At 46.2% G+C, this 23,499-nt stretch overlaps 2 protein-coding genes across 3 annotated transcripts in view; one reads left to right on the plus strand and one right to left on the minus strand.

Annotated features, from left to right (window-relative positions):
- LOC108155985 (mushroom body large-type Kenyon cell-specific protein 1) overlaps positions 1 to 22,748 on the plus strand; it is a 51,969-nt gene extending 29,221 nt beyond the window's left edge. For both annotated transcript variants that reach the window (XM_017287176.2, XM_017287177.2), the window contains exons 2-5: positions 9,070 to 9,279; positions 9,341 to 9,573; positions 9,637 to 10,022; positions 18,244 to 22,748. In XM_017287176.2, coding sequence (XP_017142665.2) covers positions 9,070 to 9,279; positions 9,341 to 9,573; positions 9,637 to 10,022; positions 18,244 to 21,154 — 3,740 coding nt within the window. In that variant the 3' untranslated portion in view covers positions 21,155 to 22,748. The remainder of the gene's footprint in view (positions 1 to 9,069; positions 9,280 to 9,340; positions 9,574 to 9,636; positions 10,023 to 18,243) is intronic.
- On the minus strand, positions 2,854 to 3,502 carry LOC108155991 (ras-related protein Ral-a-like). The gene has a single exon (XM_017287189.2). It carries the CDS (start codon positions 3,442 to 3,444, stop codon positions 2,854 to 2,856), a length of 591 nt encoding a protein of 196 aa, XP_017142678.2. The 5' UTR covers positions 3,445 to 3,502.
- Positions 22,749 to 23,499: the final 751 nt, after the last annotated feature.

The following is a 23,499-nucleotide window of genomic DNA, read 5'->3' on the forward strand; positions in this document are numbered from 1 at the left end:
TTGTACTCCGCCGTCTACCCGTCTGTCTGTCCTGCCATGCCACGTTTTATTGCACATCGTTGTGTAGTTAACAATTGTTGCATGCCCCACTCTCTCTCTCTCCCTCTCTCTCTCTCTGGCTCTGTTGTGTGCTGTGGCGCATCCTTCGGCTTTCTCTTTCTAACCAAATTGAATTTCCGAATTCAATGAATGAATGAATGGGCGAATGAATTGGTTTAGTTTTTAGTTGTTTAGCCGGTTTAGCCCTCCCTCTCTCTCCCTCTCTCTCTCTGCCTCCCTCTGGTGTGTTTGTTGCATACTTTTTGGCTGCCGCCTGTTGCATGTCTGCTCCAGTTACCGTTTGCATATAGATATATATATGTTTTGGCTCTGTGTGTTGGCATTTATACGAGTATTATGCCATCATTCCCCACCCGCCTGTTGCCGGATTACTGTTGCTGCTGCCGTTTGTTGCATCTATTGCTGCCACAGCCTCTGATGGTACTCGGCTGCCGTTTGTTGCCTCTTTTGTTGCCACTGTTGCACCTGTTTTTGTTGCAGCAGCTGCAATTTCGATGTCCTCTATGCCTGCCCCTGCCTTATATATTTTTTTGTGGCTCTCGGCGATTGTCTAGGTTATTGTTGTTGCTGCTGTTGCCGGCTGCAGCAGTTTACTTGTGCGGAAATTGCATTTCTCGGCATTTTACATTTCAATAAATTTCGCTCGATGCCCCGCGCCCCGTGCCCCGCCCCTGCCGCCCTGGTTCTCCTTTCTGTTCCTTTTTTATGTCGCTATTTGGCCAGAACTTTATTTATATTAAAAACATTTTTATATATTTTTAGTTCCTCTTTTTTCTCCATTTTTTTGTTATTGTTGCTGTTGCTTAGAATATTTATTTGCCTGCGTTTTTTTATGGGGCCGTAAATTTGTGGGTTCTTTTTTTTTTTGGATAGATCAAGGCTTTGACCTGAAATGATGGTCGTAAAGCAGAACCAGAAATGGAAAATGTGATGAAAACTATTTGCAGCTGTGATAAAAAGGCAATTGAAGGGGCCGCCCCCTTGCGAATATTATGGGTTTTTTTTTTGGTGGAACTTTCTTTGAAAGTTGCGGGCTTTAAGTGGTAGACCAGTCGTGGTATTAGTTCCAGTTACTTTTTGAAGGCTTTTAATACACATATTTTATGCGTAAAGACGGAATGAAAGTCACTTTCTAAAGGCAGTTCGTGGAGGCCCTGGGAATCGAAGATCTATAACAATCTCTATGCTCCGAGTGTGGGAATTGTAAAAGGAAAGTGTTATCACTTGTATGACGTTATTATTAGTAACAGCAAATAACAAAAATTATTCTTTTATAATAAAAATATAAATAAAAAAAAATATTACTAAATAAAAAATAAAATTTATTTCTTTTGTAATTTGTATTTGATTATAAAACAATATCACATTTTAAATTAAATATTTGCATATGAATTTTTGTTTTTATCATTATTTACTATTAATTTATTTTAATGTATTTCATATTTAATCTTAATATTTTCCTATGAATTTTTATTTTTTTATTTATTTTGTATTTATTATTATTTGTATTATTTTTTTTATGTATTTCATATTTAAATTACATATTTGTATATGTAAATTAAATTATAATTAAATTGAATATATTTCCTACCAATTTAATTGTTTTATATTGTTTTTTAAATTGTTTTATATTTACGTTAATTTTGGGCCGTGGAAAAAATATTTGTAATGCATTTATATTTAAATCAAATTTAATTATAATGAATTTCTTGAATTATTCTACTTAAAAGCCGTATATTTCATTTAATTTAAATATAAATGTCTTATTTTTAACTACGAAATTTTCTTCAGGCACCATTCGAACCCATCAATACGATACGATCCTCTTGTCTTTTATTCCCCGCTTCCTCTGGGGCACATCTCGAATAGTCCTGGGCTCTCAGGGATACAGCTCTCGGTTGTCCCGCCTATTCCTTGGCCTTAACTGCGGGGACATTAAATTCGAAAATGTTTTTCTTACGCCCAACCCCAAGACAGAGCAATCCCCGGGGATTGAAACATTAATCAATATGTCTTCGTGGCAGCCACCACCACAGTCGCCACATATGGATTTCCTGTCATAATTGAAGCCCAATCATGGGCCAAAACATTCGAAAGACAACTGTTTTACCGCCCCCGAAAAAGCGGTTGAGCGGCAACCCTTCAATCGGCACGACCGACACCTGCAATTAGCAATTGGCAATAGGACGAGGCGGAACAGCCGGCTAGGGTCTCTCCAACATGAGCACTTAGCACATCAATTATGGTAACTTTAGTCGGGTGCTGCCCCCAACCCTGCCCCAGCCAACTGCCCAAATTCGTGGCAATTTCCTTTCCACCAATTGCACGGCTGCACTTGCCATTCGAAGGCCCCAAAACAAACCTGAACAAACATGCAATCAAATGCAATTGAAACGAGGAACTGCTGCAAAAGAAGCAAAAATTTTCGTGTTTCGTGTTTCGTTTTTTGGCCGAAAACTGGGCTGCCAGCCAATCAGAATCCATGCGGGGCCGAAAAGTGCATACGAAAGCGCATTAGAGCGGGACAACGATAGCACGAGCACACATGCACACGCGTGTGTGTGTGTGTGTGTGCGAGGGGAGGGGGAGGCACCCACGCCAGGCCAAAAAAAAAAAAACAAGATGACTGCCGAATCGAGACGAAACGACGAGCCGAATGAGGCAATCGAATTTGTTGCTGCTGCCTCCTCTAATTTGTGACGCCTCCGACCGATTCTATGCCCCCAACGGATACCCTAAGAAGGGAAAGATACAGATACACCATATATTGCAAAACTAAAACCCTTTCACGCCCTAAAGAATGGCACAGGCATGGCAGCCCCTTTTCTTGCCCCCTTTTTTGGCCTTCGAAATGCTGGCCTTTCGCGAGGCTATTTGTCGCATCAAATCATAGAATACCAGATGCACATTTTGTTGGAACTTGGCCGAGGTCTCCACATAGGTGACGCCCCACTTGTGAGCGCGCGCCTGGCACTCGCTCAGCGGCACCTGGCGCTCCTTCTGCAAGTCGCTCTTGTTGCCCACCAGCAGAAAGGGCACGCTCTCGTCCTTCCCCAGCCGCAGGACAAGGTCCCTGGCTGCCTGGGTGGCCTGAAAGCTGCCCTCGTCGGCGATCGAGAAGACGCAGAGGAAGCCATCGGCCCGGGGATAGTAGCTGTCCCTGATCACGAAATTCACCTTCTGGCCGGCCGTGTCCAGGATGTCGATCTGCACCTGTTCGCCGTCCAGCTGGAGGGTCTTCCTGTAGATGTCCGCCTTGGTGGGCTCGTACTCGTCGTATTCGTTGTACAGGAACTGCAGCGTGAGGGCGGACTTGCCCACGCCCTCGCCGCCCAGCATGATGACCCTGTGGAGCGGCAGTACGCGGCTCGTTGGCTCCCACATGGCAGAGAGACAAATAATTGGAGACTATATATTTGACAAAAATTTCACAGAGGCAAATCCAAGCTGGAGAGTATTTGTTGTGTGACAAACAGCTGATCAAAATCGTTATACCCCTCGTGACCCCAAGGCCACAAAAGACACTCCTCCTACATGGTGTGTGCCTGTGTGTGTGTGTGTGTATTGATGTTTTCTGCATGTAAATTGCCATATGCGACAAGCCTTAGATACTCCACCCTCTGAGCACATTTCTTTGCAGCTCTTTTCAGGGGTTGAGGGTTGCTAATGGTTCGGGGAGGGCGATGGCGAGGGAGAGCCTGTCAGCACTGCCGCCTGCTTAGAATTGTCCCACTCATCTGTGTGTGTGTCTGTGTGTATCCTGCTGCGTATGTCCTCGCATTTAGTGCAATTCATTTACATTTCAACGTGGCCTGTCCCCATGCTTTTTCGGCCCCTAAGCACGCAGAATTGTGGCCAGTTGCATGTCCCTTCAAATGGAGAGGCGTGGGGCACCACCCCCCCACCCGAAAAAGAGCTAAACTGTACTCCGTTCACCGTTCATTTCCACGCATTGCCCTGCCTTTGGGTCCTTCTGCGCTTTTTTGTGTGTGTTTTTTGTTTCCTTTGCCGCTGACTTTTGGCTTTTGTTTCTTTCGTTGTCCTTGTGCAGCACATTCTGACCAATTTGTTGTTGCACTCGCCGGCCGGCTAGGGCCAGCCACCCCCAGCCGCCACGTGGCAGAGTGGAAGTACGTTGACATTAGACATAGCTCAAAATGTTATGCAAAATACGATGGCGTGTCAGCCAGTGCCAGAGCCAGAGCCAGAGCCAGAGCTGAACCCACATTTTGTTGAATTTCTAATTAAAAGTATTTTTGAGGGCACTTTTAGGGACCCAAAACCTAAAGCCTGTTAGGCCTTTCCCTCATCCAGGGATATATGGTTATGCCAGGTATTTAAATATTCAGCAATTGATTCTTTTTGCTTCAATCCCATGGTTGTGCAACTAATCGCAGCGGCTGCATCGCCAGGCAATTAAATCGGATCGACGCGCAGTTAGGAGTCTCTAATTGTCTGTGAACGGTGGCATCTGCCCCAGTCCCTGTCCCCCCGGGTCCAACACCTTCTCAGACGTTCCCTGGCCAGTCACATTCAGTATTTATAAAGGCGGGGCGCGTATACGTAATATTACGTATTCACCTTCTGACATTTGGATTTGGATTATGGCACGCATTGCGCCAAAAAAAAAATAGATGGAGGAAAACTTTCTGCAGAAATGTCGAATGTCTTCTGTCGAAGCGACTTGGATGGGGGCGGAGGGGAGACGAGACTATCTCTTTATGTACAAACATTTCAATGGAAATGACACCAACATCCAACAATAGAGTGTGGGGGAGGGACAACCCCCCTCCGTTGGCAGTACATAATGTATCATCATTACAGTAATTTGCTTATGTAAGCGACTTGACAGCAGGGAAGCCCCAGCCCCAGCCCCAGCCACAGATCCCCCCCGAAGGAAATTAAAGGATGGGAATTGAATAAAATTCAATGAGGCTGGCAGCACAACAACAACAACAACAGCCGGCAGCAGAAAAATGCAGCAATTTTTTAATGACTTTTCCACGAACACATACATATCTGTGCATATAGGCATGTACCGGTGTGTACCTGTGTGTGTGGCACATAAGGGCCTATCTGCCACACACACAGCTGTCGCGGCCATATATGCACATGTATTTATGTATATGTGAGCCATATAATGTGGTACATTAATCGATAATTGCATTTTTTTTTTTCGCCCATTCGTTTTTTCGGTCTCTTTTTTTCCCCCTTTTTGGCACAGGGTATAAGGATTTGGGAGCCGATTTTGGCAGAGAATTTAAGGGTAACCAAAAAATATATATTCAGGAAAATTGGGGACTATTTTTGTGGTTTGAAAGTGGGGAAAAGGCTAGAGATTTCTGCCAATTTTAAAAGGAATAAAATGCCCACGAATAGTACCCTCTGGCCCCTCCCCGATCGCCCCTACCGATCTGCCTAGGGTATCTAAATATTCGGTTATTTTTTGTTTATTTTTCGCTTTTTTTTTGTTGCATTTCTTTCATTTCTTTTGCCACTTTTCATGCGTTTTCTCTCTTTCTCCCTCTCTCATGGCGCATGCCATTTGCATATCCACGTGTCATGTGTGTGTGTGTGTGTGTGTGTGTTTTTTTTAAATGAGTTTCCGTTTATAATTGCTTAATTTTTCAATGTTTGTTTCCTCGCTGGCTGGAGCGAGGTAACTCCTGGCCAAACAAAATGAATATTAATCATACGCCCCATTGCCGCCCCATTCACAAATTAGTTCAGGAATTTGGCTTTAATATCTAACTTTGATTAAACGCACTTTCGTTTTTGTTTTGCCCTCCGTCTCTCCCGCTGTCCCTCTGTCTGTTTGTTTATTTGTTTTTTGCTGCCACACACACGCACACACAGAAGAGGCACCGCATCGACCCTAAAACAAACAAACAAACAGACAGACAGACAGACAGACAGACAGACAGAGAGCGAAACTAACTGACAGTTTGGGCAGACGTAAAGCAAACTTAAACCCAAACTCGAACCCAAAGCCGAAGCCGAATCCTCTCCCATGACATGTCACGTAGAACCCACTCTCTGGCCCTCGCGTGTGGGTCGTAGGGGACCTAGGGGGGCCTAGAGCTGACGACATGCACTCCTATGCATACAAATATCTAAGTTAGAGCCGCTAAAAAAATTCTATTTAGCATACATTCAGGCACTGGCTCTGTCTGCGGCTCTGCCTGGCATAATGTGCAACGCAAGGCGTCAGACAGTGACAGAGAAGCCACGATACCCTGGATGGATCAATCCTATCTAGTACATTCTGGGCCCCGCTTTTTCCTGGCATTCTCATGCCCTACCGCATGAATATACCCCTTCGTTGGGCACCTGCGGAGGCAGACCGGGACGACCCAGAGCCTGAAACGGAACGAACCGGCAACAGCATTGAAATGCCGCCTTGCGGCTGTCGTCATCATCTTCATACGCAATTTGTGTCGCCCAACCACATGCATAGGGAGGCACAGCACATAGATACACCCATACCAGAGACAGGGCTGGCACTGCATTGTGCGTGCGTTGCGAGCATTGGCATTGCAACCCCTGCAGGTGGCACATGGCAGATGCGTGTGCAGGGTAGAGTAGGAGTATGCGATCACAGCGCACTTTCCTGGCAGATCAAAGATTAAAGAGAGACCCTTGGGCGTCCTTTAGGACTTATTTGAGACAAAGATTCAGCCTAGAAATGGGGCCTGGTCTACCAAGAATCAAATGAGGAATGACACTGCCCCTAAAACCCAGCATGGATCGCCTTTCCCCGAAGAGTATCTACGTTTCGTGGGAGACCTTCTTCATTTTCCCTCCATTTTTTAGCCATGCATGTGGCTGTGTGTGTGTCTGTGTCTGGTGGACTGGTTGCATTTTAAAGTTTGAGTTTCCGCAAGTCCCGTGCGTGCATTCACCTCGCTCTTTTTTCGCCCTTTTTTTTCGGTGCGTGTGGCAACATGGTGGGGCGTGTGCGGTGTGCGGTGCGCGGTGCGATGGCAACCCCCGAAGCTCTGACGCGACGGCGACAACGACAACGACAACGACGACCCTGTTTATTTGAGCGCTTAAAAAAGCGGAGCTGCAACAACAGCAACTGCAGCTGCAACTGCCACTGCAACGGCAACGGCAACGGCAACTGGGAAAGCAATGCAATTTTTACACGGCTAAAGTTTGAACATGCCGCTCCACTTTCGCGCCGGAATGAGCAGCTGCAGCTGCAGTGCGTCCTCCCCCTGCCCCTCCCCCGCTGCCGGTGCCCCACTTCCACTTCAGCCCCAAAGTTGCAGCTGCACGCACCGTACGCACGCACTTGTGCGCAATCAGGACGATGAGGCGGCCGGGGCAGCAGCGACAAGGACAACGCCGCTCACTAGCTAGCTCTGGCGCTAGAATTTCCCATTTCCCCATTTCTCCATTTCTCATTTGTTTTCTGTTTTTTTTTTCCCCCACAACTTCCGGGCTTTTTTCGGTCTTGTGCCGAAATGCACTAGAAATGCCACAAAATGCAGTTGCAGGGATTCCCCTACTCCACACAAGTCCCATTCGGCCACACCCTCTGTCCTCCGCATTTAATTTGGTTTATGTGTGTTTTTCGGATACCCTCTAAAGGCTCAAGGGATCTCGAGGGGTATGTTGCCTGTGTAGCCAGTAGAAGACGCACGCAGGATAGAGCTAGGAAGAGAGAAATATACATTAAAAAGCGCCCTTTACTGCTAAGCCACTCTGTGAGAGAGTAGAACATGGTTTTTTTTGTTCTAGTTAGGGAAGATCCTTAACGATAGATAAAGGAGAGCTAGCAAGGGAGAGAAAGAGAGCAACAGACATTAAAACTCGCCCTTTATTGTGGCTAAGCCACTCTGTGAGAGAGTAGAACATTATTTTCTTTGTTCTAGTTAGAGAAGATCCTCAATGATTCCGCATATACTACTATAGGATAGCTAGAAAAGAGCTAGCAAGAGACAGAGATAGAGAGTTAGACACTAAAACTCACCCTTTTTTAATTGCTAAGCCACTCTGGGAGAGAGTGGAACATGGTTTTCTTTATTCCAGCTATAATAATGATCCAATCGCAATGAGATTCAGGAATCTAGTTGATATACTACTCTAGGATAGATAGAGGAGAGCTAGCAAGAGTCAGAGAGAGAGTTAGACACTAAAACTCACCCTTTATCGTAGCTTAGCCACTCTGTGAGAGAGTAGAACATTCTTTTCTTTACTCCAGCTATACTAGTGATCCGATTGCAACGAAATTCAGTAACCTAGTAGATACCCAGCTTCCCAATGATGCTGCTTATTCCTGGCTTCCTCGGATAACCCGGGGTATCCTCTAGTCGCTATATTCCCCCCCTTCTTGTTGTGTTTTTTTGCCCCGTTTTGCTTCTTTTAATTCGCATTTCGTGTGAGTTGACGCGTAGCCTTTTGCCATATGCGCAAAACTTTTGCTTTTGAGGCACGCATGCCTGGCCATTGAAGTGGGCGGGGCTCTCGCTACGGGCGGGCGAGCGACCACCTGCATTTTGCATTAAATTGCATAACTTTTGTGGCAATTAGACGTTCGGCCCGGCCAAGACGAAGGATATGCCGTAGGAAATGCAGCTGCAGTGCAAATACACAAATCTATCAATTTTCCATTGCCACACACAGCACACACACCGCACGAAGGACTCCACATACGACAATTACGCATACGCAGTGTGGGCCCTTCCTAAATACAGAGTACCCGACCCGACATTCTTTTCCTATACTTATTTTTTCTTCTATACTTTTCCTTTGCATTGCATTTCAATTAAGTAATTTCTGTCTGCACAAATTCCCAGGCGCAAAAAAAAAAACGCGAGAGACCAAACAAATGGAAATGTGATGGAAAATTGTTTGGAAATAATTGCCACCACAGGCAGTAATTATAGTCTATTAGAGGGGTGGGGGGAGAGCCTTGCATAATCCCAACCTCAAGAACCGCTCAAGAATTTTACAGTTTATTAATTTTTCGTATCTCTGTGCTTCATTGTATCTTTTGCTTAGGCTTAGAACGTGTTGCTGAGGAATTTATGGGTCGCAGGAAATGGAAAACTTATCAAGAGCAAGCGACGCGCAGCCAACTGAATATCGAGGAGCAACAGCCCATAGCGACAGCCGGTTCCGACGAGGACGAGGACAACAAGGACAACAGAAACCACTGTAAGCCAGAGAACCAGCACCACCGTTTAGAGCAGCAGTTTGAGGAGGATTTTGGTGAGTCCCTCGAAAGGATCTTTACCCCGTCTTGGGTCTAAAGTTGTTGGCAATTCCACAGATAACCAAACATCACAGGATTCATCACGTACAGCAACACCCATAAGTATACCATCACCACCGCCAGAACCCAACGATTGGAGACCGTCGGACAAGTGCAATTTCTGTGTCAACGGTCGCCTGCTAACGGTGAACGCCCAGGGCCAATTGGTGGCCGAAACGGCGGCACCCACAGCCACAGTCCACAGCAGCAGCAGCAGCACCAGCAAAGGCCCCATATACCACAACGGTCAAGTGAGTGGAGTCGTGGAGTCGCAGTTTGGACTTTAAAATTAACCTTAAACCTATTCCAAGCAGCACGACAGTGACAGCAACTCGAGCGCATCGCTGCACCAGTCTGGGGCACGCAACATTGCCAACAGCGGCAACTCCCTGGAACTGTACAAGCTGCTCACCCAACGGGCAGCCAAAATGACATCCATGGACTCGATGGCCGCCCAGCTGGCCCAGTTCTCGCTGCTGGCCGACTTCAATCTGATGAACTCTCTGGCCAGCCAACAGCAACAGCAGCAGCAACATCCGCCACACAATTCGGTAACAACAACTACCTCAGAACTGCTATCGGCAGCCGCCATCAGTCCCGCACTCAAAGATACACCCAGTCCCAGTGCCGATGCCCCGCTCGATCTTAGCAGCAAGCCATCGCCAAATTCATCGATTAGCGGCGATGTAAAGTCCATCAGGTGAGTGGCACCCCTAGCCATACCATACCCTAGAATATATAATAAAAACACCAATATATATATAAGCATGTACTGGAACATAAATCTGGCAATCTCTGCGCAAACGCCAAAAAATATTTAACAAAAAAGAAATCGCCCCCAAACACAATACACAAAAAAATATTCATGTAAAACGGAAAAAAAAAGCAGGGGGGGGGGGGCGGGGGGGGGGGGAAAGGTGGAAATTAATATTTAAGCATTTTTGGGTTGACGAATGGGGAATACCCTAATTTGGGGCAGGAAAACGACAGCCGTGAATAGATCTTGTATACCCGCTCTGTGTAGAGGGTATCCATAGCCACACACACACACACACACATGCCATAAAAAAAGAGAAGGAAAAACACCGAATCGTGTGGCAGACAATACATGAGATAATTGCACTTTGGGCGCCTGCTGGCCCGCCGCCTCTGACACTGCACTTATTGTAGCATACTTAACGGGGCAGGCCAACCCACTCCCCCCCCCTGGCCACACCACACATGTGGCTGTGTGGATGCTGCAGCCGAAGCTTTATTGTTATATGCCTATGTAAAAATTGTGCAATTATACAACTGTGTGTCGCTATCTCCCTCTGTCTCTGTCTCTGTCTCTCTGTGTGTGCTTTATGAAACGATGCCGAAAATTACACATACGCCTGGTGGCACATTGCATTGGTGCCCTGGCCCCCCCGCTTAATTACCAGGCGTTAGGCAGGTGGGCGGGTGGCCGCATAAATTTCCATCAAATTTCCCCCAAAAACAAAAAAAAGAATACATAAATTTATGTGTGTTTGTGTGCATCTTAGCTCCTTGAGCTCTTCCGCAATCTTTTTTCAACTCTTCTTTTTTGTATTTTTTTTGGTCCTTGGCATTTTTTTAATTACTCTAAAATGTTCAGGAGCACCTTTTATTATTACTCTGCCTCTCTCTCTGTGTGTGTGTGTGTGTGTTTGGGGCATACAACTTCAGACGACAGATCCCCTTGTTAGCGCCCGGGAAGCCCAGGCGTCGTGTGCATAATTTTCCAGCACTTTCCACGATTTTTGTCATTACTCTTTCTTTTTTTTTTTGGTTGCGAATTTTCGTGTGTGTGTGTGAGACTGTGGCAACGACAACCGCGGCGGTCGGTGGCTGCCACTTGAGCCGCAACAGCGCCAGTCCTTGTCTATTGTCTAAAGCATGGCCAAGTGTTTGTTAGCAGCCGCCAACGTCGCCGTCGCCGTCGCCGCCGTCATGCACCATCTCGTACACCTATTTTAATTGTCATACACAAAAAAAAAACACACGACAAAAAAATGTCGAAAAAATGTACAAAAAACAATGAATAAACGGGAGAAAAGGAAGTGCTTTGCGGTTGCACTGGAAGGTGGGAGTTATGTACAAGGAAAGCAAGAAAAGAGACACAAGAGCTGTGTTCGAGTTCCAGTTGAAGGACAAAAGCACCCCCCGATGTCCTTGGAGCCTTGAATAAACCTTAATAAAACTATTTGCCGATTAAAGATCGACCAATAAATAAGCCTTAGGCCAGATGACCGTAACTCAACCCTAGGGCACCCCTCTAAGGCACACCTACCCTGCCCCCACCCTCCAACCACTTGAGGCACAAAAGCTACTGACGCTGCAATTTTTGGCATTTTTTTCCTCTCTTTTTCGTCAAGCGTTTATTATTACAGATTTTTTTCTCAGGCTGTCGCTGCCTCGGCCGCTGCCGAGGATGATGAGACGGCGTCGCCACTCCAAGTGGAGCTTTGAAGGGGGGGGCGGCAGCGGCTGCAGCGTCGACGTCGACGTCGCCCAGCGCAGCAGACAGAAATGAGTGCATCATATCGATCGGTTTTTTTTTTGCACGCTGCGTTTTACTTTTTTCTCTCTGTGTGTGGGTGTGTATTTTTTGGTCTTTCTTCTTTGCTACTTTTTTCTATGCACTTTTCGGAAGGGGGGGGGGGGGGGGGGGCCTGGGCGGGCAGAGCGACTGTCGCTGGGTGTATATTCATTATTTTTCGTTTACGAAAAAATTCTCCCCTGAGAGAGAAAGGGACAGGGAAGCCGAAAAAAAGAGACACAAGAGAGATTGAGAGAATGTAATAACTGGCATAGAGTGATGACGTCGACTGCGACGTCGACTGCGTTAACCATTTGGCCCCAAAAACAAAAAAACCCCCCAAATGGTAAAATACAATGCAAAGAGGAGAGCTTAATGCGTGTGCACTGGCCATTGTTATACCCCTTGTCGGGGAGGGGGGGGTTATGGAAGGACCTGTCGGAGGCATAATAGTAGGCAGACACTCTGCATTATGGTTGGACGATCGTCTGAGAGACATTTGGCAGGTGGCAGCTGGAACTGAGAGAGTGCTCTCCCCAGAGAGAGGGTGCAAGGAAGAACGAGATAGCCAGATCCTGGGCTGGATGTGAGCGTCATACTTTATTCAAAACCTTTCAAGTGGCGATGCAATTACTGCACCATCAAGTGGCCCGTGTGACACCAGCAGAAGGCTATTGCTCTCCTCCCGCACAACCGACCGAGGGGCGCTGCTGCATGACAAGCGGCGCGAGGAAATTTATAGAATTATAAGACGCCAAAACCGGACATATCCCCGATCAAAACATATGGCAGGGAATATAGCACCTAATTTGGCCAAAAGTAAACCGATCTTGCCCTGAAATGGCACTTGAGAAACGAAAAATTTCACCGATCCTAACTTGTAAAGAACTTGAAAGAGAATCCCTGTCTTAAGAGCCATTAGGCCACCATAAAATTGAAAATTTGCATACCAAAAATGCCTAAATTATTCCTAAACTAAGAGTCCTCAAAGTCTTCCTGCAAAGACCTGGCGAAAAGTTTTTTTTTGCTACCCATTGATCCCTTGATCCTTATCGACTGAGAGGCAATACTTCATTCCGTTGCCATAAGAACTGACGGCACTGCCAGGGTATCTGTGGCTTCGATCTGGATGGCAATCTTTTACCGTCCCTGTTGTGGTTTTTAGCTGCAGTCCAACACTTTTTAACGGTTATCGCCAGAGCCCCTACCGCCCCACTCCCCCACTTGCACAGTTATTTATCATTGCCCCTCCCACGCCCACTTCCCCCAAAACTCATTTACTTTTTGTTCGCTCTTTTTCTATATAGTATATGCCACAATTTTTTGTCATTTCAATGACCGCTGCTCGATTCGGTTTAAATGTCTGTTGCTGTTCCTTTTTCCCGTTTTTTTTTTTTTGTAGAATAATTTTTGTGTGCGTGCGTGAATGAACGAGATAGAAGCAACAAAAAATTGAAATGCATATAAGAGTGCAGCGGCAGCGGCAGCAGCAGCTGGGCAGAGGCGTCAACGGCGGCGGCGGCAGAGGTGGACGAAAATTAAAAAAAGAGAGAAAAAAAAACGAAGAGAAATGAGTGCATATCTTCCGAAAAAATGCAACTGCCATGAATGTGTGCGTGTGTGGCAGGGGGTGGATGTATGCATAGGTGTACGTGTGTGTGTGTGCCAGGGGGGTGTTGGGTGGCCTGCGCACGCATCAAGTGTAGGCCGAGGCCCGGCACCGGGGTCTGCGGGGGCCACTGCATTGGCAACAAAAACCAACATGCAATTGCATTCATACCGAAACACACACATACCAAAACACACACACACACACACATGCACTTAATGCATTTTTAACAAAATTGCATTCGACGTTGTCAACACACACACACACACACACACACACTCATAGGCCAAACATACATGAGACGAAAAAAAAAGAGGAGAAGAAAAAAAGGCTTGTCGAAGATTTCTATACTCTTTTGGGCCGCGTGGCTCTTCCCTGCCCTGAAGTCTCCAGTGAAAAGAGAGCACCGATCGAGAGAGCAAGGATCGGGCGAATGAAGCGCTAACGACCGAAGCTAGTGAGCCGGGGGTTGGTGAAACGATTAAGCAGGGGGCTTGCCCTGAAATTATATATTTACCCTCCTTAAAGAGTATACAAAAAAGCGAAATAAAAAACCCCACTATGGGGGGACAGAGTGCGGCATTGTGCGCTCTCGTTGGAGCCAGCGGCAGAGGCTTTTCCTACTACAAAACCCACCACCCAGCCCCAGACCCAACCCCCGCACCCTTAACCATTAACCTCACATTCCATTCCTCCAGTCAAATGCCAAACATTGCCCCTTTCCCTCTCCCCCCCGCCCCCTTAACCAGCTCTCGTTCCGCCACTGGCACATTTAGCGGCCGCGTTGCACGCAACAAAATAGAAAGACAGCAGCAGCAACAACAAAAAATACGTATAAAAAAAACACCAATAAAAATGCTGAAATCATAATTAATTGTCCGCGGGGGAGGGGCCGAATAAATGTTTTATTTTGGGAAATAATCTCAAATATTGGGTTTTCTGGTGTTCTTTATTTTTTATTTTTTTTAGGTAGGGAGCTTAAGAACTATAATTTTTATAATACAAAATAAAATAAAACTAAAAATTTAATTTGAATTTAATTAAAATTAATTTCAAACTTGGTTTTATTAAACCCAAAAATAGCTCAAATTTTTTAATATTCCTATACAAATTTATTTATTTTTTTATTATTAGTATACAAAAAAACTCGTAGTTTCAATTTTATAAAAATTGAAAAAAAAATTTAATTATAGGGAAATCCAAAACATCAAAAGATTACAAAAAAACAAAAAAAAAAACAATCATATTGCCATTTCTTCAATGAAACCCCCAATTTTGATCTCTGCTTATTTAAGATTTTTATGATAAAAATTTAAAAAAAAAAACTTAAACAAAAAACAATTATATTGTTATTTATTCAATGAAAATCCCATTTCTGATTTCTGCTTTTAAAGGCATACTTATATCAATAAATTAATTGATTCCCCTTAATTATTTCTATAATTTTTTGGACAGTCTCAGTTTGGAGTCTCAAAAATCTCCTCGATATTTGTCAACTTTTGTCAATCCTTTTCCTCAAATTTAAGCCTTGATCTTTAACAAAAAAAAATCTAATTTAAATTTAAATTTGCTTCAAAGAATATAATGTTTTATTAATAAAAATGATAACCAATTTGAATATGAGATGGGGATGGTAATTGAGTGTCTGTATGTGTGTGTGTGCGTGTGTGTATATATTTACTCTTGTGCACATATGTTAGTGTGTTCGGAGCACATAAAAAGGTGTGGGATGAACCGACAAAAATGCAATATTGCGCATAACAACAACAGCAACAACAGCGAAAATCGTTGCAGTAAAAAATGCATTTCTCTGGTACCGGGCCACATTGCTACAACAACAGAAAAAAGTATTTAAAAAAACACACACGCACACCGTTGAGCAAAAAAAAAACAACCCTTTTGCTGCCACAAATTAAAACAAAATGTCAGAAAAATTGCAAACGCCAACGAAAAACGTGAAGGAGGGACAGAGAACAGAGGGCCACCGAGGCTGGGAATACCCTAACAGAGATAATTTCCAAGGGACTAAGGGGATATTAAGGAAAATGTTAAATAAAATGTAAAATAAAATAGATTTTGTCCAGTGATGGTGAAATGTAGAAAAATGTAGAAAGATGCTACGAATATTGTGGTAGAATATTACGAAGAGTCCTTTAAAACTCCATGTAAAATTCGTTTAGCGAGCGTTGGCCTTTTTTAAATTTTTTTAGCTTCGATTATTTTAAATAAAAATATTTAAAATATAAAATTTAACTTCATACAATTTGTTTTCCTTATTGGGATTGTATTTTTGATTAAAAAATATTGTCACTGATACAAATTATGTTGTTTGCTTTTACTGTTAAAGCAAAATTTATCATAAATTTATATTATATTAAAAATTTAACTAATAATAAAAATAAAAAAATTAATTAGATTTATATAAATTTAATTTTCCTTCGCTTCCTGTCGTCTTTGATGCAGGAGATCAGATCCCATTCAAGTATTAGAAATAGTCCCCAAAATATTCGATCATGCAGAGAGCAGAGCCCTCTCGAAATCCATGAATACCCCTTCGAAAGAGTATTGTACATAAAAAAAGGAAAAGGATGCAGAAAAAAAAGCCTGCTGCGGGTTGGGTTTGGGGCATGTGCTTTTTTTTTTGGGTGCAAATGAATGCGCTCCACATGCGTGTGCAGCGGCAACAAATGCAGGGATATGTTGTACAACAACTGCAACAGGAACAGCCGCAGCAGCAGCGGCGGCAGCGGCAGAGAAACGTGCTGCTGCAGCGGCTGTTGCAGTGGCAAATTGCAATTGAAGTGCAGCCAAAAGGTAAACGACACCAACAAAAAATCCAAACGACATTGAAATGACATTTTTCATTTATTTTTGCGCGCCATCCTTCGCTCCTGGTGCCGCTGTTGCCGCTGCTGCAGTTGCAAGGGATGGGGGGGGAGGGGACAACATCCTCCCAAAGGTTGGGACCGCCGCGCTTCGGGTTTTGCGCAATTATGCAAATTTTTGTGTATATCCTTACCTCATCCCACCTTGCCCCACCTACCCCATTTTTTTTTCCTTTTCCTTCCCTTTTTTGTGTGTGTGTGTTTTCTGTCTGTTTTTTTGGGGAAATTATTTTGTGTATGCAAAATGAGCAAAAATGCAAAAAACTGTCGCCATTTAATGATGATGCCCGCCCGCGGTCCATCCCCAGTCCCAGCCGTAGCCCCAGCCTCGGACCCCAATTTACTTACGGTCAGCCAAGGGCCACGCCTCCACTTGCACCTGCCCGCCCCCCACTCGTGCGGCAGCTATCATACAGTTTAACATTCACTGCTGCCACCTGCTGCCGCGTTCTCTGCCACATTTTTCTTCTTCCCTGCTGAAGCATTCTTCTGCCTCTGGCTTTGCCTGCCCCTCTGCCCCTCTGCCCCTCTGCTTCTTGCTGTTTTCCCCATTTTTTTCTGTGTGTTTTTTGTGTTGTCTGCACAATTTTCAGACATTTTCCAGACGCGGCAAGGACTCCTCCGAAATAAAAATGGGGTAAAAAAGTAAAGTTGTGCTCTGACTTTGCCATCAACTTTTGCCAGGGCCGTCTCCCGCTGTGCCGCAGCGAAGGGCGCCAAAAGAAGCTGTGCTGTGCGTTCCGTCTACCCATCTCTCTCTCTCCATATACATATATGTGTATATCTTTCTCTGTCTCAGCCGACGACAGTCTGTCGGTGCAATGTCCCCAGCCACCCACGAAAAAAAAAGGAGGAAATAAAAAGAAAGGGTCTCGAGCTCGTCTCGTTTTCTGGTTGAGCATAAAGAAAAGAAATATTTCGTACGGCTTCTGATGATGTTGTTGTTGTTGTTGCAACACAAAAGTTGCCTTTTCCTGTGTGGGGGGTGGGAAAGGGGGGAGGTGCAACCCGTCAAGGCAGCGCTTGGCTTGGACTCGCGTTGGCATTAAGTGAAAATGGTTTTGGTACGTTTCTTTTTTTTCGGAAAAGAAGGCACTACCCTGGGAAAGGGGTATCTTTGTTTTGAGCAGAGGTTTGTCCCCCAGAAATGAGGGGCATCGACTGTTCCATAGGTTCTTTCGCTTTCCCCATTTTTTTTTTCTGGTAAAGTTCGCCCTCCGAAGGATATTCGCATCTTCGGCATACCTTGGGTTACTCCTTGATTTATATGTTTTTTTCGCCTGCTCTTTTTGTTGGATATTCGTCTAATGAACTTCAAAAACATGTTTGGTCCCTAACCTCTTGCTGGCGGAACACCCATGCCTTTTGTCCTCTACCAGCTCTCCTGCCAGACTCCTTTTGGGGCTGTCATCTTTTGTCTCTGTCCCGAAAAAAAGGGAACACAAAAAATGATTGTGTGGCAGGGCACATCCTTGCCTCTGCCACTGCCTTTGCCTTTGCCTTTGACACCCAAGCGTCGTCGTCGTCGTCGTCGTCGACATCCGTGTGTCCTTCTTTCTGTTTCCTTTTGGCCTGATGTCGACATTTAAGAAGCACTCATTGTCAGTCCTTGCACACCCTGTCTCTGTGCCAAAAAAAAAGGGAGAGCCTTCTAAGCGGGAAGTGGCTCTCAAGTCCTTTGATGGTGCTGCCAAAAAATATTACCCTCGAAGCCCAAAAGTCACTGTTAAAAATTTCTGGAAGATAAAGGATGATTGACTCGAAGGATCAAGCGGGGGTTGAGGCGAAATGGCTTGAAAAAAAGCAATACATATATTTCTAGGATCTGTAGAAATTTAAGGAGCTTCCACTTTAAGTGATTTTCAATGATTTGTCCTCTTTTCAGAGCCCTCTCGGACTGTCCCACGCCCACGCCTTCGTCGGGGCGAAGGACCTACAGCGAGGAGGACCTGAACAGGGCCCTGCAGGACGTGACGGCCAGCAAGCTGGCACCCCGCAAGGCGGCCGGTCAGCACCGCTCCAGCCTGATGAACAAGCTGGCGCACCACGAGCAGCGGCTCGAGCGACTCGAGCGGCTCGAGCAGGACGAGCCGGATGAGCCGGAGGACTCGGCGGACGAGGCTGAGGTGGACAGCAACGCCTCCACCCCGGCACCGGTCTATCCGGAGCTTGCCCAGCGCATCGCGGCCACGGCCCAGCTCCGCAAGCTGAGCAGCCACCTGTCCGAGCACAATGGCAGCGAGGATCTGGGCGAGGACCTGGAGAGCGGGGGCCAGCACTCGCCGAAGCTGTCCAGGATACCAGGGCCCGCCAGTGCGGTGGCACCATTACCCATCGACACGAATGTGCTGCTGCACACGCTCATGCTGGCGGCGGGCATCGGGGTGATGCCCAAGGTGGACGAGACCCAGACGGTGGGGGACCTGATCAAGGGCCTGCTGGTGGCCAACACCGGGGGCATTGTGAACGATGCGCTCATCAATCTGCTCGCGGCCAGCCAGCAGGAGACCAGCAACGGCAATGCCGCCAGCCTGCTCCTCCAGCAGCACCAGCACCAGCAGCAGTTGAATGCCTTTCACCATCGCCTACCAAAGTCTGAAACGCCCGAGACGAGCTCCTCGCTGGATCCCAACGAGGCCAGCGAGGATCCCATACTGAAGATTCCGTCCTTCAAGGTCAGCGGGCCACCCAGCATCTCGCCCAGCATCAGCCACAGCCACCACCATCATCAGCAGCATCAGCAGCAGCACCACCACCAGCACCCACACCACCACAACAATCACAGCTCCAGCAGCAACTCCCACGCCCATGGTCACGCCCACTCCAACAGCAGCAATCGGAACGGGGGCGGGGGCGGTGGCGGGGGTAGAGAGCGCAGTCCGCACTCGGCCTCGCCAATGCTGGCCGCCGCTGTGTCCAACAGCAGCGCCAGTGCCGCCGCCGCCGCCGCCGGCCTGCTCTCGGCCTCGCCCACCTCCATCCAGAAGATGATGGCCAGCAACATCCAGCGGCAGATCAACGAGCAGAGCAGCCACGAGGCAGCGGCAGCGGCAGCCGCGGCGGCGACGGCCAGCAGCAGCCTGCGCAACGGCAGCACTAGCGCCGGCAGCGACTGCAGCAACAATGGGGCAGCATCCGGCAACAACAACAGCAGCAGCAGCAGCAGCTACAAGAAGCCGAGCATCTCGGTGGCCAAGATCATTGGCGGCACGGACACGTCCCGCTTTGGGGCGTCGCCGAACCTGCTCTCCCAGCACCAGCACCACCATGCGCACCTGCCCGCCGGCCATCATGCGGCGGCCGCGGCGGCGCACTCGCACCAGGCGCAACTGAGCGCCCAGGAGGCGGCTGCCCTGGCAGCGGGCAAGGGAACGCGCCCGAAGCGTGGCAAGTACCGCAACTACGACCGGGACAGCCTGGTGGAGGCCGTCAAGGCGGTGCAGCGCGGCGAGATGTCCGTGCATCGGGCTGGGAGCTACTACGGCGTGCCCCACTCCACGCTGGAGTACAAGGTGAAGGAGCGGCACCTGATGAGGCCCCGGAAGCGCGAGCCGAAGCCCCAGCCGGACCTGGTCGGCCTGACGGGACCCGCCAACAAGGTGTGTCCGGAGAAGCTGAAGCCCGGCAACCACATCAACCACACGGGCAACCACCACGGCGTCGGCGGCTCGAAGCTGAGCAATGCCCTCAAGAGCAACACCTCCTCCCAGGCGGCAGCGGCAGCGGCGGCGGCCGCCGCAGCAGCAGCCTCAGCCACGGTGCCCAACGGCCTCAAGCTCTTCGATGGGGTGGCGCCACAGTTGGGCTTTCAGCCCAATATCTTTTGGCCCCAGCAGAATGCCGGCAACGCGTATGGCCTGGACCTGCACCGCATGGCGGAGGCCATGCGCCAGCAGACCAACCAGACGAACGCCCACGAACGACCGATGAAGAGCGCCCTGGAGATAGCCGAGCACATGTACGACGGCATCATCCGCAAGACCCTGCAGTCGTCCGGCGATGGCAATGGAAACGGAAGCGGCAGCGGCAGCAGCAGCACCAGCAACGGACACGCCCTGGGGCATGGGCTGGGGCATCATGGCAATGCGCTGCTCGATCAGCTGCTGGTGAATAAGACGCCCCTGCCGTTCACCAACAATCAGAGCAATGACTACCGGGGGGCCGCCTGTTCGAGCGGCGGTGGGGAGCGCATCAAGCGATCGGCCAGTCCCTTGGGCGTCTATGCGGATATCAAGAGGGAGCGTCTGAGTGCGGACAGTGCCAGCAGCGATGAGGAGAGGGATCGAGAGCGGGAGCGGGACCGGGACCGGGATCGGGATCATGATCATTCCAGCAACAACAACAACAACAACAGCGACCTGGCGCACAACAAGAACAAGAGCAGCAGCAGCAACAACAATGGCAACAGCAGCAGCAGGAACAACAACAATGGCAATGGCCGGAGCCGAATGACCTCCAGGGACTCGGACGCCACGGATGCCAGCAGCATGAAGAGCGACCACAGCAGGCACCGGCACAGGCACAACAAAATGATGGATCTCAATGGGAGCAACAGCAGCAGCAGCCAGAACGACGGTGACGGTGATGGCGATGGCGATGGAGAGGGCGAGGGCGAGACGACCCACTCGCAGATGCCCAGTCCCAATCCCAGTGGCAGTCCCAACCCCAATCCCTGCCGCAGTCGCAGTCGCAGTCCTGGCTGCAGCAGCAGCAGCGTCGGCGGCTCCATATTGCACGAGAAGCTGGCCCAGATCAAGGCCGAGCAGCTGGAGCAGCAGCAGCAGCAGCAGTTATAGGATCAGTCGATGGCAAGGCCGGCAGCATTTGCCTGGCCGCCGCTGGCCACCCACTACTATAGCTTCTAGAAAAAAACGGGCAGGAAGGATCGGCAGGGATCGGCAGGGATCGACCAGGATCAGACAGGGAGTCCGGGGAGTAAAGCAAACCAAATTAAGCAACACTTTTTATAGTACATAAAAGAAACATATATATAAACGCGGAAACAGAGCCCCCTTCCCCCCTCACTCACCCGCTGAGATCCGCATAGAAAAACAGCAAGAAACCAACAAACAAAATACAAACATACACCTATGGCGCGCTGTGTACGCGCGTATATACATATGTATGTATTATTGTTTCGTTTTTGACAATCGACAAATAGGCATTCTCTTGTACAAAACAAAAACAAAACTTTCTTAACAAAAACCAAAAAAACCAAGAAAGAATTCTAAAACAAAAACTCACACACACACACAACCTTAAACAACCTTAAGACCAACAAAAAACAAAAAAACAAAAAAATCTGAGCAAGAACCATTTTCATTTTGCATTTTTTTACGACAATTTCTCTTTTGTTGATAGATATATGGAATATATATTTTTATTGAACAGAAAACTAACAACAACAGTCCAATGGGAATACAAAATAAAACAGAAAATCAGAAAAACAACCAACAAACAGCAAAACAGCAGCCAGTCGTGTGGGGCCAGAGGTCTCTGGAATCCCAGGGATACTCCGTGCCCCACACAGACTGCCACGATATCGACAGAATCGAGTACTACATACAGCCGAGACCATATAGACAACAACATCTACAATATCCGATCAACAACAACAACAACAACAACAACCAACAGCAATAACAACAACATAACAAAACAGAAAATAAAAAAAATAAAACACACCGAAAACAGTAAGCAAAACTCCAATAGCAAAATTCTAAAATGAACTAAAAACCAAACCAAAATTCCACCACAGCAACATTCAACAATTTTTCTATAATTTCAACAACAAAAAAGACAACAAAAAGAAAAAAAACAAAAACGGAAATCAATAAACAAAGCTGCCTTCACATTTACAAATTAAATAAATTAGTAACAAATCGTAAACAAACAAAGAGAAAAGAGAGCGGAGGAACGTTAGGAAAAAGCACACAAAATAATAATTCAAGGGAATCCGTAAAAGAAAACCAAAAACGCAGAGCAACAACAAAGAAATTCCAAATTAATTTACTTCAATCAAAATTGAAACCCACTAAAAATCATTAAAAATATTAAACAAAGTCCCAAGAAATTAAAAAAACGAAAAAAAGCCCCTGTAAACAAAATTAAGGTCCCAAAAAAATATATATAAAATCAAATTCCATGCCATACACAATTTCACACCAAAATTAAACAACATTGGAACATACAAAAAATATACATACATACTCGTATTTACCGTAACAATTTGAAAAGACCCCAAGAAAAACTCACCTTAAAAATGATCTTTCAACCCACACTTCCACCCACATATTGAACACTAAATTTAGAGAAAATTTAAATGTTTCAATGTTTACATAAGAATGAAATATTAACCAACAAAATTATCTGTGTTTAGGCTTTAAAAAATCAAAAAAAAAACAAGAATTTCGGCTTAAAAAAAAATACATTTATTGTGAAAGCACACATTTCGAGTACTTGTAAAAAAAAATTAAAGAAAAAATCATAAATATATAAAGACTTTATATATGTATAACTATATATAATGCTTATATATTTCTATGACATATATATATATATTTGTATATTTATGTATGTGTGTGTCTTCATCACTACGCGTATACCTCAAACCAAACAAAAACAAAAAACAAAAACATGATCATTTTGAGCAACTGAAAAACTATATATTTAAATGTACTTATACACTCTACACACACTCTTTTACAGGAGATCCCCCTAGACATACATATTTACACAGATCCACAGATCACAGATCCCCATCCAGAAGACCCCGCCCCCCTTTGGCCAATCCCCCTTTCGATATGTGTATTTTGCTTTCGTTTCGACTCTGAACTTCTATCCTAAACTAAATGTCTGCGTAAATGAAAGTAAATAAAAAAAAAATCATATATAAATGTACCTAAGGAAAACCGAAAAACATATTTTGTGTGCTAGCTAGTAAGTGTCAAAAGAAAAACCATACAAAAATTATACACCATATATTTAAAGCAAATGAAAAGAAAGGAATGGAAAAGAGAGAAAAGGAGGAGTGGTAAATGTCGGTAAAATATTGTGAACATGTTTAGTGAATTATTATAAAACTTAAATGAAGGAAATTTATGGAAAATAGGGGGAAAAAAAAACAATATATATTTAAACA

Source organism: Drosophila miranda, chromosome 2 (assembly GCF_003369915.1).
Source record: "Drosophila miranda strain MSH22 chromosome 2, D.miranda_PacBio2.1, whole genome shotgun sequence".
NCBI classification, from domain to species: Eukaryota; Metazoa; Arthropoda; class Insecta; order Diptera; family Drosophilidae; genus Drosophila; species Drosophila miranda.